General features: G+C 47.1%; 1 protein-coding gene across 1 annotated transcript; it reads left to right on the top strand.

The window, feature by feature from the left end:
• Nucleotides 1-4045: 4045 nt before the first annotated feature.
• Nucleotides 4046-12810, top strand: ulk3 (unc-51 like kinase 3). Its single transcript, XM_033014819.1, has 6 exons — nt 4046-4262; nt 7511-7651; nt 9646-9766; nt 10136-10240; nt 12423-12594; nt 12804-12810. The coding sequence occupies exons 1-6, from the start codon at nt 4164-4166 to the stop codon at nt 12808-12810; spliced, it is 645 nt and encodes a 214-aa protein (XP_032870710.1). The 5' UTR covers nt 4046-4163.
• Nucleotides 12811-13033: the final 223 nt, after the last annotated feature.

Below are 13033 nucleotides of genomic sequence, written 5' to 3' on the forward strand. Positions count from 1 at the left end.
GGTTTCCGCGCGGTTCCCGGAGGTTGCAGGGCGTGGAAGCAGTTAGCGAGACTGACAAAAACCACCGGGAACCTTCGGAAACCGCACGGAAACCTTGGGTGGGGTGCAAAGTCTCCAGCGGTTTCCGTTCAGGTTTCCTAAGTGGGACGGGCATAAGGTTCTCTTGGATAGGCACGTGGAAGTGCAGAGAATGGAGGCACATGGAACATGTCGGCGAGATCAGTTTAACTTAACATTCATGTTCAGCACAAACATTGTGGGCCGAAGGGCCTGGCCTGGCCTGCACTGCTCTGTCTACTAATCTTGGGACAGTGCAGCCTTCAACTCAATGAAATGTCCCTGAATAACAAAATGGAATGAGGGGGAAAATGGAAAGCTGAACAGAGTGGTGAATGGATGAATTAACTGCAATATGTGTTCCCTCAATTAACACTGATGGTAAAGCACACAGAGCTGGAGTAACTCAGTGGGCCAGGCAGCATTTGTGGGGGGAATGGACTCTTCTTTATGATATTGTCCTATTACACTGCTTCTCTCTTCACTGATTAATAAAACTTATAAAGTTGAAAAGATCTGAAGTGTGAAAGTATGAAAATTGGTGCCAGAGTGTTTTCCATTGCCTATGTTGGTCAAGAGACTTTAATTCATACAATCCTAAATTGAGTGATTTATTTAAAGATACAGCGTGGAAGCAGGTCGCCAAGTCCACGTCAACCATCGATCACCCATTCACACTAGTTCTATGTGATCCCACGTTTGCATCCACTCCCTGCACACCAGAAGCAATTTTATATTTGCCAATTAACTGACAAACCTCCAAGTCTTAGGACTTAGGACAAAACTCACACAGTCACGGGGAGAACGTGCAAACTCCACCCAGACGACGGCAGAGGTCAGGATTGAACCTGGGTCTCGGGCACTGTGAGGCAGCAGCAGCACTACCAGTTGTGCCACCCTAAGTGACAAAAGGTGGTAACGTCTAAAATGAATAATGTGGCTGCAATTTGCTTCTCACCTTTAACGGCAGATGAGGCTCCAGGGCCAACAATGTGTCATCGTCTGAAACTGTAACAATCTCTGGAGAAGGGTCTTGACCCGAAACGTCACCCATTCCTTCTCTCCTGTCCCGCTGAGTTACTCCAGCTTTTTGTGCCTATCTTCGGTTTAAACCAGCATCTGCAGTTCCTTCCTACACAATGTGTCGTCATATCCAGTCTTGGATGGATATTTTTCAATGCAACGATGTGCAAATAATACTGAAATAGATTCCTTAAACTTATCTACATGAGACGTGGACAGTGAGTTATCCACACACAGTTCAGTGGTATTTTAGTAAATCTTCCACTCTGCCCTTTCTCCCCATTGTAGCTACCTGTGCGCCTGATAGTTTGAAAGCAGAGATGAAGTTGGCCGCTAAGTTTCCCTTTCTGTCAGCTGATCAGTGAGCAAAATTGAAAGTGAACTCCAGCAGTCTAAATGACTGCACGTTCATTGCACTTGATACAACTGCAGTCAAAGGTTATGAAGAGATATAACATGGCTACTCTGAAATCTTATGTTGAACTGCATCTTTTTCTGATTTATACTTTGTTATGGATCCGATCAAATTGTAATAGGCGAATCAGTAAATTTATGAAATCCTTAAGAAGCCCCCTTCACTTTGGTTTAACATAGTTTATTCCAGAACCAGGAACTCCTAAGAATAAGGAGTAAGCCATTTAGAACGGAGACAAGGAAACACGTTTTCTCACAGAGAGTGGTGAGTCTGTGGAATTCTCTGCCTCAGAGGGCGGTGGAGGCAGGTTCTCTGGATGCTTTAAAGAGAGAGCTAGATAGGGCTCTTAAAAATAGCCTCAGGGTCAGGGGATATGAGTCGGGATATGAGGAGAAGGCAGGAACGGGGTACTGATTGGGGATGATCAGCCATGATCACATTGAATGGCGATGCTGGCTCAAAGGGCCGAATGGCCTACTCCTGCACCTATTGTCTATTATTCTCACATGTACTGATGCATCATGAAAAGCTTTGTTATCCAGTAGTGAACATACAACATGTCCACAATCAAGTTGTCCATTGTGTACAGTTGCAGGATAAAGGGAATAATGTTTAGTGCAAGAGAAAGTCTAGTAAAGTCTGATTAAAGATAGCCCGGGGTCTCCAATGAGGTAGATGGCAGGTCAGGGATGCTCTGGTTGATGGTTGGATTATTCAGTTGCCTGGGAAGATACTGTCATTGAATCCGGAGATATGTGTTTTCACACTTCTGTACCTTTTGCCAGAGGGGAGAAGAGGGAGTGACCAGGGTGAGACTCGTCTGTGATTATGTTGGTGGCCTTGCCGAGGCAGCATGAAGTGTGGATGGAGTCAATGGATGGGAGGTTGGTTTGCCTGAAGGTCTGGGCTATGTCCGCAACTGTGCAAGTTAATCTAAATTTTCTTTGCTGCTTTCTATTTCCAGAAATGTTCCAACAATGTCATTTCGAAACACGAGTTGCCATGCTGAACGGCAAACATTCGTAAGATGATTAGTGCCTTGTTCACTCCAAGCCCAAATGTAGACCATCTTTGCAATATTTCTCTGTAGGTTAGTGAGAAACATTCTCACTCAATTCTCAAATTGAGAAGCAACATCATGGATTATACTTTCCTTTTCTTGCTTTTTTTTGTGTGCTGTATGCATCGCTGAAAAAGGCCAAGATTTATTGCCTGTGCTCAATTGCCATCCAGAAGGCGGTAGCAAAGATCTTTGGGCAGTAGTGAGCTGTTGACTTGAAATGGTCAGCAATGCTCAGCCACCAAGCACGACACCTGGAGGCTGCAGCGAATCGTCCGATCAGCAGAGAAGGTTATTGGCTGCAACCTTCCCCCCATTGATGAACTGTACACTGCAAGGGCCAGGAAGCGAGCGGGCAAGATCATCTCTGACCCCTCCACCCTGGCCACAAACTCTTTGAATCACTTCCCTCTGGAAGGCGACTCCGGACTGTCAAAGCTGCCACAGCCAGACATAACAACAGTAGTTGCTCTACTCAACAGCCAAAAATCTGTAGCCTCCCTTTGATCCGGTATTTTGTTGGTTCACATGCTTGATCAATGGTGTTTTATCATTAATGTCTTATTATTATTCATGTTTAGTGTTTTCTGAGTCATTCGTAACTGTCACTGTATGTCATGTTGCTAATTGTGGGCGGAGCACCAAGGCAAATTCCTTGTATGTGAATACTTGGCCAATAAACTTACTTCCTTACTTACATCTGCAAAAAAAAATTTTTAATTTCTGGGCACGAAAAACCAAATTCCGTGAACGATTCAAGTTCAAGTTCAAGTGAGTTTATTGTCATGAGTCCCTGAAAGGACAATGGAATTCTTGCTTTGCTTCAGCACAACAGAACATAGTAGGCATTTACTACAGAACAGATCAGTGTGTCCATATGAAGCTCACCGTTTGACCTGTTTTTACAAAATGTTAAATGGTCAGCTCGACATAGATTACAAGACCTACACCAAACCCAAACCAATTAGGAGCAGACGAGGGCATTCGATCCAATTTGTGATCCCAGCTACAAAGACAGATGTGTACAGCAATTCGTTCTTCCCCCGCACAATTAAAGCGTGGAATAATCTCCACCCAACTATAGTTACCCAACCAGATGCAACTAAATTTAAAGTAGCTCTTTCTTCCCAATAACCCCTTTCTGACTTAAGCCCTCCCTTCACCACCTCCAGTTTAAATTCCATTTGGAATATTTTGGAGGACCAAGAAACCAAGAACCATATACTATAATATAAATATATACACACACACACACGAATATGAAACCAAGAACCAAGAACCATATACTATAATATAAATACACACACACACACACACGAATAAATCAATAAATAAATTTAGCTACAAGGAATTTAGAGGTCCCATGCAATGCACAGAAACAGCAGCTAACACGTGAGATTTGTTGCACACAGTTCATGTTTAATTGCTTGCATGGATATATTTTCTTCTCCCCCGGAAGCATTATATTTTCTTCCGAGGGAAATTGGCGTGTGCATCATTCGGCGGTGCAAAGTGCAGGCTGTAGGTGGAGTCCGAGTCGCTAGATGTAAATATCCCCTTCCTGTGTTTTCCCTTTTCCAGCCCCGTCCCGTTGGATGGAGTTGTCGGATGGCGTCTGGATGCGCTCCCCCCAAACTCCAGGAGTACATCCTCACCGAAAAACTGGGCAGTGGATCCTACGCCACTGTTTACAAAGCCTACAGGAAGGTGAGGGACAGCCCGTCCACTGCGTGTATCAGTGTGATGTTACTGTTTGAAAGACAGACACACACAAAATGCTGGAGTAACTCAGCGGGACAAGTTGTCCCGCTGAGTTACTCCAGCATTTTGTGAAGCAGCATCTCTGGAGAGAAGGAATGGGTGACGTTTCGGGTCGAGACCCCTCTTCAGACTTTGAGAACTCGTATTAAACGCTGTGTTTCTTTTTATCTCATTAAGACAGAGTACTTAAGGAAGTAGCTCCAGAAATAGTGGTTGCATTAGTAATAATCTTTCAAAACTCTTTAGATTCTGGAGTAGTTCCTGAGGATTGGCGGGTAGCAAACGTAACCCCACTTTTTAAGAAGGGAGGGAAAGAGAAAACGGGGAATTACAGACCAGTTAGTCTAACATCGGTAGTGGGGAAACTGCTAGAGTCAGTTATTAAAGATGGGATAGCAGCACATTTGGAAAGTGGTGAAATCATTGGACAAAGTCAGCATGGATTTACAAAAGGTAAATCATGTCTGACGAATCTTATAGAATTCTTCGAGGATGTAACTAGTAGAGTGGATAGGGGAGAACCAGTGGATGTGGTGTATCTGGACTTCCAGAAGGCTTTCGACAAGGTCCCACATAAGAGATTAGTATACAAACTTAAAGCACACGGCATTGGGGGTTCAGTATTGATGTGGATAGAGAACTGGCTGGCAAACAGGAAGCAAAGAGTAGGAGTAAACGGGTCCTTTTCACAATGGCAGGCAGTGACTAGTGGGGTACCGCAAGGCACAGTGCTGGGACCCCAGCTATTTACAATATATATTAATGATCTGGATGAGGGAATTGAAGGCAATATCTCCAAGTTTGCGGATGACACTAAGCTGGGGGGCAGGGTTAGCTGTGAGGAGGATGCTAGGAGACTGCAAGGTGACTTGGATAGGCTGGGTGAGTGGGCAAATGTTTGGCTGGTGCAGTATAATGTGGATAAATGTGAGGTTATCCATTTTGGTGGCAAAAACAGGAAAGCAGACTATTATCTAAATGGTGGCCGACTAGGAAAAGGGGAGATGCAGCGAGACCTGGGTGTCATGGTACACCAGTCATTGAAAGTGGGCATGCAGGTGCTGCAGGCAGTGAAGAAAGCGAATGGTATGTTAGCTTTCATAGCAAAAGGATTTGAGTATAGGAGCAGGGAGGTTCTACTGCAGTTGTACAGGGTCTTGGTGAGACCACACCTGGAGTATTGCGTACAGTTTTGGTCTCCAAATCTGAGGAAGGACATTATTGCCATAGAGGGAGTGCAGAGAAGGTTCACCAGACTGATTCCTGGGATGTCAGGACTGTCTTATGAAGAAAGACTGGATAGACTTGGTTTATACTCTCTAGAATTTAGGAGATTGAGAGGGGATCTTATAGAAACTTACAAAATTCTTAAGGGGTTGGACAGGCTAGATGCAGGAAGATTGCTCCCGATGTTGGGGAAGTCCAGGACAAGGGGTCACAGCTTAAGGATAAGGGGGAAATCCTTTAAAACCGAGATGAGAAGAACTTTTTTCACCCAGAGAGTGGTGAAGCTCTGGAACTCTCTGCCACAGAGGGTAGTCGAGGCCAGTTCATTGGCTATATTTAAGAGGGAGTTAGATGTGGCCCTTGTGGCTAAGGGGATCAGAGGGTATGGAGAGAAGGCAGGTACGGGATACTGAGTTGGATGATCAGCCATGATCATATTGAATGGCGGTGCAGGCTCGAAGGGCCGAATGGCCTACTCCTGCACCTAATTTCTATGTTTCTATGTTTCTATTAATGCATTGTCAGAGAACGTACAAACTCCGTACACCCGTAGTCGGGATAATAAGTTTATTTATGCATGTGTGTATATATTTATATTATGGTGTATGGCCACACTGATCTGTTTTGAAGTAAATGCCTACTATGTTCTGTTGTGCTGAAGCAAAGCAAGAATTTCATTGTCCTATCAGGGACACATGACAATAAACTCCAACTTGAACTTGAGATCTGATTAGAGCATGTGGAGCAAATAGTATCGTTGTGAAATCCTTTGGAAAGAGACTTTGAGGAAGAAGCCAGTTGGTCTATTTTCTCCAGTGTCTCCTCTTTCTGAAAGAGACCACAAGTGGTGTGAAATGTAAACAACCCCCCAACAATATAACAATATAAGATTGTCAAGGGTTTGGACACGCTAGAGGCAGGAAACATGTTCCCGATGTTGGGGGAGTCCAGAACCGGGGGCCACAGTTTAAGAATAAGGGCTAAGCCATTTAGAACGGAGACGAGGAAACACTTTTTCTCACAGAGAGTGGCGAGTCTGTGGAATTCTCTGCCTCGGAGGGCGGTGGAGGCAGGTTCTCTGGATGCTTTCAAGAGAGAGCTAGATAGGGCTCTTAAAGATAGCGGAGTCAGGCGATATGGGGAGAAGGCAGGAACGGGGTACTGATTGGGGATGGTCAGCCATGATCACATTGAATGGTGGTGCTGGCTCGAAGGGCCGAATGGCCTACTCCTGCGTCTATTGTCTATTGTCTAACCCCTCTAGAGCAAAACTGGAGACACTCAGCAGGTCAGGCAGCATCTGTGGAGTGAGAATCAGAGTTAATGTTCAGGTTGGGCAACCTGGACTAAACTGGGAGGGAGGGAGGGAGGGGGCGAGAGAGAGAAGGAAAGAGAAGGGGGGGGGGAGGTTGGCTTTCACCGAAAATAAACACAAAATGACAATAGACAATAGGTGCAGGAGTAGGCCATTTGGCCCTTCGAGCCAGCACCGCCATTCAATGTGATCATGGCTGATCATCCCCAATCAGTACCCCGTTCCTGCCTTCTCCCCAAATTCTGGAGTAACTCAGCGGATCAGCTGGCGTCTCTGGAGAGAAGGACTAGGTGGCGTTTCGAGTAAGAAACATAGACATAGAAACACAGAAAATAGGTGCAGGAGGAGGCCATTCGGCCCTTCGAGCCAGCACCGCCATTCATTGTGATCAGGGCTGATCATCCCAAATCAATAACCAGTGCCTGCCTTCTCCCCATATCTCTTGATTCCACTAGCCCCTAGAGCTCTATCTAACATATCTGTTGTGCTGCTGCAAGCAAGTAAGGATCTTGACCCAAAACGTCACCCATTCCTTCTCTCCAGAGATGCTGCCCGTCCCACTGAGTTACTCCAGCTTTTTGTACCTATCTTCAGTAAGTATTTCATCGTTCTGTTTCGGGGCGTATGACACTCTTGACCCTCTCGTTAACAGGTTAACAGCCGTGAAGTGGTGGCCATTAAGTGCGTGAGTAAGAAAAGTTTGAACAAAGCCTCGGTGGAGAACCTTCTCACGGAGATCGAGATTCTGAAGGCTGTCAAACATCCTCACATTGTCCAGCTGAAAGATTTTCAAGTATGTACGACTTGGAATTGGATACTTAGTTATCAGTCTTCCTCTGTTCCAACTAGTCAATGAGTCATAGACAATAATAATAATAATAATAATAAATTTTATTTATGGGCGCCTTTCAAGAGTCTCAAGGACACCTTACAAAAATTGAGCATGTAGAGGAAAAACATGTAAGGGGAATGAAATAAATAGTAGAGACATGACTAGTACACAAAGTAAAGACAGAATTCAATACAAAACACAGTATGAGGCAATTAATGCACAGATGAAAAGGGACGGGGACGTGGGGCTAAGGATAGGCAGAGGTGAAGAGATGGGTCTTGAGGCGGGACTGGAAGATGGTGAGGGACACGGAATTGCGGATCAGTTGGGGGAGGGAGTTCCAGAGCCTGGGAGCTGCCCTGGAGAAGGCTCTGTCCCCAAAACTGCGGAGGTTGGACTTGTGGATGGAGAGGAGACCGGCAATAGGTGCAGGAGTAGGCCATTCGGCCCTTCGAGGCAGCACCGCCATTTGATTTACCATACAATTATCATTACCAGAGAAAAGCAACAAGACACACAACTACATAAAAGTTAACAGAAACATCCACTACAGCAGCTCCCCCGCACTCCTCACTGTTATGGAAGGCAATAAAGTATTACCTTCTTTCCTCCTAAAAGCCCTGTTCCACGATACGATTTCATTCCAAGAGCTCTCCCGAGTTTCCCCTGATTCGAACACGGAGATTTACGGTAATGGCCGCTCGTCGGTACTCGGGGATCTCGTGGACATTTTTCAACAGGTTGAAAAATCTTCACGAGTCTTCCCGTGCTTGCCTGCCGTTAGCGAGTCTTCCCGACTACCTGCCGTTAGCGTTACGAGCCGCTAAGAGACGTCCCCGAGCTCCGACGTACCCGCTACGTTCATTCTCCGTGCTTCCCACGAGTTCGATTTTTTTAAAACTCGGGAGAGCTCCTGGAATGAACTCGTACCGTGGGACTGGGCTATTATTCTCCCGCAGTCGGGGTGATCGAAGTTCCTGCGATCGGGAAGGTCGAAGCTCCTGCGGTTGGAGCTCCCATTAAGATGTCTCAATGGCATCTATCCAATGGCAGGGTGGCCAAAACTGAATGTCTGTGGAATTCTCTGCCTCAGAGGCGGTGGAGGCAGGTTCTCTGGATGCTTTCAAGAGAGAGCTAGATAGGGCTCTTAAAAATACCGGAGTCAGGGGATATGTGGAGAAGGCAGGAACGGGGTACTGATTGGGGATGATCAGCCACCTCATCCAAAATCAGTACCCCGTTCCTGCTTTCTTCCTTTCAGCCATGATCACATTGAATGGCGGTGCTGGCTCGAAGGGCCAAATGGCCTCCTCCTGCACCTATTTTCTATGTTTCTATATGTTTCTATGTTTCCCATATCCCTTGATTCCTTTAGCCCTAAGAGCTAAATCTAACTCTCTCTTGAATCTCTCATCCAGAATCAGTGCCCCGTTCCTGCTTTCTCCGCATATCCCTTGATTCCTTTAGCCTTAAGAGCTCTATCTAACTCTCTCTTGAATACCATCCAGTGAATCGGCCTCCACTATCTTCTGTGGCAGAGAATTCCGCAGATTCACAACTCTCTGGGTGCAAAGGTTTTTCCTCGTCTCAGTCCTAAATGGCCGATCCCTTATTCTTAAACTGTGACCTCTGGACTCTCCCCCCCCAACATCCAGAACATTTTTCCTGCATCTAGCCTGTCCAGAATTTTTACATGTTTCTACAAGATCCCCTCTCATTCTTCTAAATTCCAGTGAATAGAAACATAGAAAATAGGTGCAGGAGTAGGCCATTCGGCCCTTCGACCCTGCACTGCCATTCAATATGATCATGGCTGATCATCCAACTCAGTATCCTGTACCTGCCTTCTCTCCATACCCCCTGATCCCTATCAACAATATGAATGTAGAAGCCCATTCGATCCATTCTTTCATCACATGTCAGCCATATGACGTACCTTGTTCCTGTGTCTGCAGTGGGATGGGGAGAACATTTACCTCATCATGGAGTACTGTGCTGGAGGAGATCTCTCCCACTTCATCCGTAGCCGGAGGGTGCTTCCCGAGAGAGTTGTCTGCCGGTTTCTCCAGCAGCTCGGTAAGTGGAGTCCCACTGGAATGCCGTCGTTTTCTTCCCTCTGATCCGCGGGGTAGAGATACAGCGCGGAAACAGTTCCTTCGGCCCATCGGGTCCGCGCCGACCAGCATTCCCTGCACATTAACACATACAAGGGACAATTAAAAAAAAAAACATTTGCATCAATCCAATTCACCTACATACCTGTACGTCTTTGGAGTGCGGGGGGATAGATTCTCGGGGTAGTTGATTGTGGGGAGAATAGAATGGGATTGGTGTATGTGGGAGATCGATGGTCAGCATGGACTCCGTGGGCTGAAGGGCCTGTTTCACAGTGTGCAATTCTGACCTCCGGTTTCTCTCTCTATCTCTCCCTCTCTCCATCCACAGCCTCTGCTCTGCAGTATCTTCACCAGCGTAACATCTCTCATCTCGACCTGAAGCCACAGAACGTTCTGCTCAGCTCCCAGTCCACTCCACACCTCAAGCTGGCTGGTGAGTTCACCTCCGCCCCTCTCCATCCCTCCTTCATGCTGATAGCCACAGGATGCTGGAGTAACTCAACAGGACAGGCATCAATCATGGTCTTCATCACGTTGCTGCTTTTACTCCCCCTCCTCATCTCTTTTGCCCACCCACCTTTGCAACTTTCAAGGGTTGCAATCTCCACTATAGTTTAATTTTAGTTTAGAGATAATAAACAATAGACAATAGGTGCAGGAGTAGGCCATTCGGCCCTTCGAGCCAGCACCGCCATTCAATGTGATCATGGCTGATCATCCCCAATCAGTACCCCGTTCCTGCCTTCTCCCCATATCCCCTGACTCTGCTATTTTTAAGAGCCCTATCTATGCTTGGAGTGCATACTGTCGTTGTGTCCTTGGGCAAGACACTTCACCCACCTTTGCCTGTGTGTGAATGTGTGTGAGTGATTGGTGTTGGTCGGAGGGGCCGTAGGCGCAGATTGGCAGCCACGCTTCCGTCAGTCTGCCCCAGGGCAGCTGTGGCTACAGAAGTAGCTTACCACCACCGAGCGTGACTGAAGAGTGAATGAATAATGCGATGCAAAGCGCCTTGAGTATTAGAAAGGCGCTATATAAATCCCATCCATTATTATTATTATTATCTCTCTCTTGAAAGCATCCAGAGAACCGGCCTCCACCGCCCTCTGAGGCAGAGAATTCCACAGGCTACACAGACACAGCGCGGAAACAGGCCCTTCGGCCCACCGGGTCCGTGCCGACCAGCGATCCCCGCACACTAACACTATCCTACACCCACTCGGGACAATTTTTACATTTACACCAAGCCAATTAACCGACAAACCTGTACGTCTTTGGAGTGTGGGAGGAAACCGAAAATCTCGGAGAAAACCCACGCAGGTAAAGGGGAGAACGTGCAAACTCCGTACAGACAGCACCCGTAGTCGGGATCGAACCCGGATCCCCGGCGCTGCATTCGCTGTAAGGCAGCAACTCTACCGCTGCGCCACTGTGACCACCCATTAATAATACTCAATGACTTGGCCTCCACTGCCCTCTGTGGCAACGAGTTCCATGGATTCATCATTGTGTGAATAAATAAATCCCTCCTCAACTCCATTCTAAAAGCACGTCCTTTTATTCTGAGATGGTGCCCTCTGGTCCCTGACTCTCCCATTACAGGACCACCCTCTCTGCATCCACTCTATCCAAGCCTTCTGTAGTATTGAATGTGTACCTGCAATTGACCATGCTAGTAGATCGGATGGCCCTCCCTTGCCCCTAAAGTTTCCTGATTGCTCTCTGAAGCCAGTCATACCATCATGGCATTTTATGTAACAATCTTTACGAGTGAGGTGTAGGTCTTCACGGAGACCAGGGATTACAGATACTGGAATCTGGATCAAAACACAAAACGGCTTCATCCGACAATGCAAGAAATGGCAGAGAATTGTGGACGCAGCCCAGACCATCACATTAACTTCCTTTGAAGACAGACACCAAATGCTGGAGTAATTTGACGGGTCAGGCAGCATCTCCGGAGAAAAGGAATCGCGTCGAGACCCTTCTTCAGACTGAGACCCCTGCATTTACACCTCGAGCTGCCTCGGCAAGGCCAGCAGCGTAATCGAGGACCAGTCGCACCCCGGTCACTCCCTCTTCTCCCCTCTCCCGTCAGGCAAGAGGCACAGAAGTGGGAAAACGCACACCTCCAGATTCAGGGACAGTTTCTTCCCAGATTCAAGGGATTCAAGTTCGAGAGAGTCCTCCTTGACAAACCGACTGAACCATTCTACCAACAACTAGAGAGCCGTCCTGAGCTACTATCTCCCTCATTGGAGACCCTCGGACTATCTTTGATCGGACCTTACTGGACTTTATCTTGCACTATACATTATTCACGTAATTCCCTTTATCATGTACCTATACACTGTGGACGGCTCGATTGTAACCATGCATGGTCTCTCCGCTGACTGGTTAGCTCGCAACAACAAGCTTTCCACTGTACCTCGGTACACGTGACAATAAACCAAACTCGAACCCGTAGTCAAGAGCTGGGAGAACTCAACGGGACGGGCAGCAAGTGTGGACGAACCAGTCTGCCTCTTCCGCAGATGCTGCCTGAGGCGCGGAGTTTCTTTGTGCGATTCCGGGACTGACGGCCCTACTTTTGTGCCCCATCCCCCCCACCGCAGACTTTGGCTTTGCGCAGCACATGTCCCCGTGGGACGAGAAGCGTGTTCTGCGTGGCTCTCCGCTCTACATGGCGCCCGAGATGGTTTGTCGGCAGCAGTACGATGCCAGAGTGGATCTGTGGTCAGTCGGAGTCATTCTATACGGTGAGTGGACCAGAGGGGCACGGATGGGGCGGGGGGGGGGGGGGTGGGGGGAAGACGCAGGGGAGGGTGAGGGATTATAGTGCATGGACATGAAAGGTTTATTGAGAATCGGGCCACACTTGGGCAAATGGGACTAGTTTAGATGGGGCAACTGGATGGGCTGAAAGGCCTCTTTTTGTTCTGTATAACTTTATCACTCTTTGAACCCAGATGTTGTTTGATCGTTTCTCCCTACAGATACTAGTCTGACTTGTTGAGGTCCACAAGCAGTTTGTTTTTTGTTCGATCTTTTATTTAAAGTTTTTGCTGCAACTAATATTTGCATTTGCAGAATAAAATGTTAGCTCCCTTGAATAAAATAAGTTTGTCAAAACAGACATGGCTTGTAATGTTACGATGTGACGTCAAGGAGGGGGTGGGAGACTGGCGTGGAACTGGGGAGTGGGAGAGGGGATTGGCGTGGGGGT

The sequence above is a fragment of the Amblyraja radiata genome, chromosome X, assembly GCF_010909765.2.
Source record: "Amblyraja radiata isolate CabotCenter1 chromosome X, sAmbRad1.1.pri, whole genome shotgun sequence".
NCBI lineage: Eukaryota > Metazoa > Chordata > Chondrichthyes > Rajiformes > Rajidae > Amblyraja > Amblyraja radiata.

Bases quoted from the DNA above. Each gene is read 5' to 3' on its own strand.
- ulk3 (XM_033014819.1), top strand. From the start codon at position 4,164: ATGGCGTCTGGATGCGCTCCCCCCAAACTCCAGGAGTACATCCTCACC. The intron at 9,767-10,135 runs GTAAGTGGAGTC...CTCCATCCACAG, and splicing joins CCGGTTTCTCCAGCAGCTCG to CCTCTGCTCTGCAGTATCTT. The intron at 10,241-12,422 runs GTGAGTTCACCT...CCCCCACCGCAG, and splicing joins TCCACACCTCAAGCTGGCTG to ACTTTGGCTTTGCGCAGCAC.